This window comes from Belonocnema kinseyi, chromosome 3, assembly GCF_010883055.1.
Source record: "Belonocnema kinseyi isolate 2016_QV_RU_SX_M_011 chromosome 3, B_treatae_v1, whole genome shotgun sequence".
In the NCBI taxonomy this organism is placed as follows: domain Eukaryota; kingdom Metazoa; phylum Arthropoda; class Insecta; order Hymenoptera; family Cynipidae; genus Belonocnema; species Belonocnema kinseyi.
Window position 1 is genome coordinate 152,787,851 of NC_046659.1, and position 2,704 is coordinate 152,790,554.

Below are 2,704 nucleotides of genomic sequence, written 5' to 3' on the forward strand. Positions count from 1 at the left end.
TCAATTTTTTATGAAGCAGTTCAACTTTCAGCTATATAGTTGAATTTTTCATCGAAGATCTTATTTTTAAATAAAAAATAGTTTAATTCGACCAAATCGACGAATTTTCGACAAAAATTATGAATATTCAACAATAAAAATAATAATTTTTAACAAAATGCTTCAATTGCTCAACGAAGCAAATTAATTTTAAACTAAAAACGTGATTTCTTAATGAAAAATGTAATAGTTGATATTTTAACGACAAATATTTTAATTTGAGATAAAAAACAGTTGAATTTTACAAAAAAGATAAAAATACAATAAAAATGTTTAACAAAAACTTGGAATATTCAATCTGAAAATATTTGTTTTTTATCAAATAATTCAATTTTTCCTACTTAAAATAAATTCATTTTTAACTAAAAGAAATTTATTATCAACAAAATATATGTAAATTTGAAACCAAAGAAATGAAGGTTGAAGCAAATAGTTACATTTTTATCCCAAAAATTTAATTTTCTATTTAAAACAAATATTGCAAGAAAGCACATGAATTTTGGTACAGAAAAAAATCAATTTTCAATTAAAAATGGAATAGTTGAACATGTAGTTAAAAAAAAATTATTTTTAACCAAAAGAAGTGAATTTTCAACTTAATAGTTAAATTTTCAACCAAAGAAAATGTATACCAAAAAGATAAAGTTTCAGTGGAGGGGATTATTTTTATAAAAAAAAAAAAAACATTTGAAATAAAATAGTTCAATTTTAATCAATTTTAATTTTAAGTTAAATTTAATTTTCTACCAAAAAAGGGATTTTATCTTAAATGATGAATCGTCAAACAAAAAAATATGTATTTTAAAGAAATTAGTGCAACCTTAAACTACATAATTGAATTTTTAACCAAAAAAGATTTAATTTTTATTGAAAAAAATATTTATTTCTACCAAAAGGACCAATTCTCAACTAAACTTCCACAATTAAAATTCGCGAATTATAAAATTCTCGACATTTCATGATCTTACCAAATTACAAAATTACTGATAATAGAAAATTCCTGAAATAATAATTAAGGAATTGTTGAATAATAAAATTTTAAAAAGTAAATAAAATACTTTTATTTGATCAATATATATTTTTAATTTAATTTTTTTATAACAATTTTTTAATTGTTTAGATTCGGGAAATTTATAATGCGGAAAATTTTTTATTTCGAGAATTCCATACTGTCTGATATTTTATAGTGTCGGCATATTTATTTTTATGGACTTTTCCGTCTTTCCTCTCTGTCTTAGACTTTGAACGTTGCAGTTTTTATTGTACCATTTAAAAAGTTTTTAATTTGTTAGTGGACGTATTGAAATTCAGTTTATAAATAAAAATTTAACTTAATAATTTGAAACGACTAAAAATAAAAATAAAGTAACTTTTAATTTAGAAAATATTCACTTTAAACAAAAATTGTAATCGTTGTTTAATCGTTATTGCAGTTTAACAGCGTTTTATTCCAAATTAACCATTTGAGAAGTGATAAATCTTCAATTTTCTAGATATAAATTATGCAGCGTTTGTGTTAAAAAATTTTAGGCTTTAATTATAAAAGTTAAAAATTTCAGAGTTCCATTTTAAGTGCTTTAATTTGCATTTCGGATTTGATTGCTTCAAACAAAAAATTTTCAGCTCAAGGAGTTAAATTTTTCATTACTTTAATTGCCGCGACAAAAATTTTACGAACCGAAAAATGACCGGAGATTCTTTTCCTCGATTAAAACGGTCACCCTGAAGGATCTTTCAAGATCTTTGAATTCAATTTTTTCTTTTCAACATTTTTTTATTCATTGATATCAGACATATTTTGTGAGACTAATGCACGCAGGTCTAAACCGTAAAATGCTGCCTTTATTCCAAAAACAAAAAACAAAAAAACGAAAAAAAAAAACAGACACCGCCGCTGTGTCTGTCTAATTTCTAGGCTAACTTTGCGTTCAGTTAAGACACCAACCGAAAACAGTTATCTAAAAAAAATCAAACAACAAGGCCCTAGTTGCTGAGTTGGAATGCCAAGGAAAGGTGGGTGTCATTAAATCGCTTTTTTAAATCAACAATTGTCATTAAGTTCTCTTCTTTCTTATCAGTTTTACCAAATTTTAATTTTTTAATTTTTTTTTTTTCATATCTAAAAAAAGCAGTAAATGTTAAATTATGGTTTACTTTCTTGGTGATTTAATTGCAAATATGCTTGAATTGTAAATGACTCGGAACTTTTTTTTATTTAATATTGTAGTGAAAGATTGTCCAGAAATCTTTTCAAGTTGACTCTTTCACAGATGTGGACGATGTTAAATATGTGATAAATTTTGATTATCCGTCGTCATCGGAGGACTACATACATCGCATCGGTAGAACTGGACGCAGTCATCAAACGGGAACGGCTTACGCATTTTTTACAACCCAGAATATGAAACATGCGGGTGATCTGATTGAAGTTTTGCGAGAGGCAGGACAGAGTATTAATCCACGACTTAACGAAATGGCTGAAATGGCGAAATCGGGAAATTTTGGTGGCAGAGGTGAGTCTTATTCTCAATATACTTCAAATATTTTACACTTTTTTTTGTACGATGACACTATTTTACTACTATTTCGAAGAAAAACAAATTTACTAAAGACAATTTTTTTCTCACAAATGTCTGCTTAATGTCACTCTTTTTTTACTGTTTCT

General features: G+C 25.6%; 1 protein-coding gene across 1 annotated transcript in view; it reads left to right on the forward strand.

Moving 5' to 3' along the window:
• The window catches only part of LOC117170070 (ATP-dependent RNA helicase dbp2-like), a 43,750-nt gene that overhangs the window by 33,468 nt on the left and 7,578 nt on the right, over window positions 1-2,704 (forward strand). Inside the window, exon 6 of the mRNA XM_033356592.1 lies at window positions 2,310-2,552. Within this exon, the coding sequence (XP_033212483.1) occupies window positions 2,310-2,552 (243 nt within the window). The remainder of the gene's footprint in view (window positions 1-2,309; window positions 2,553-2,704) is intronic.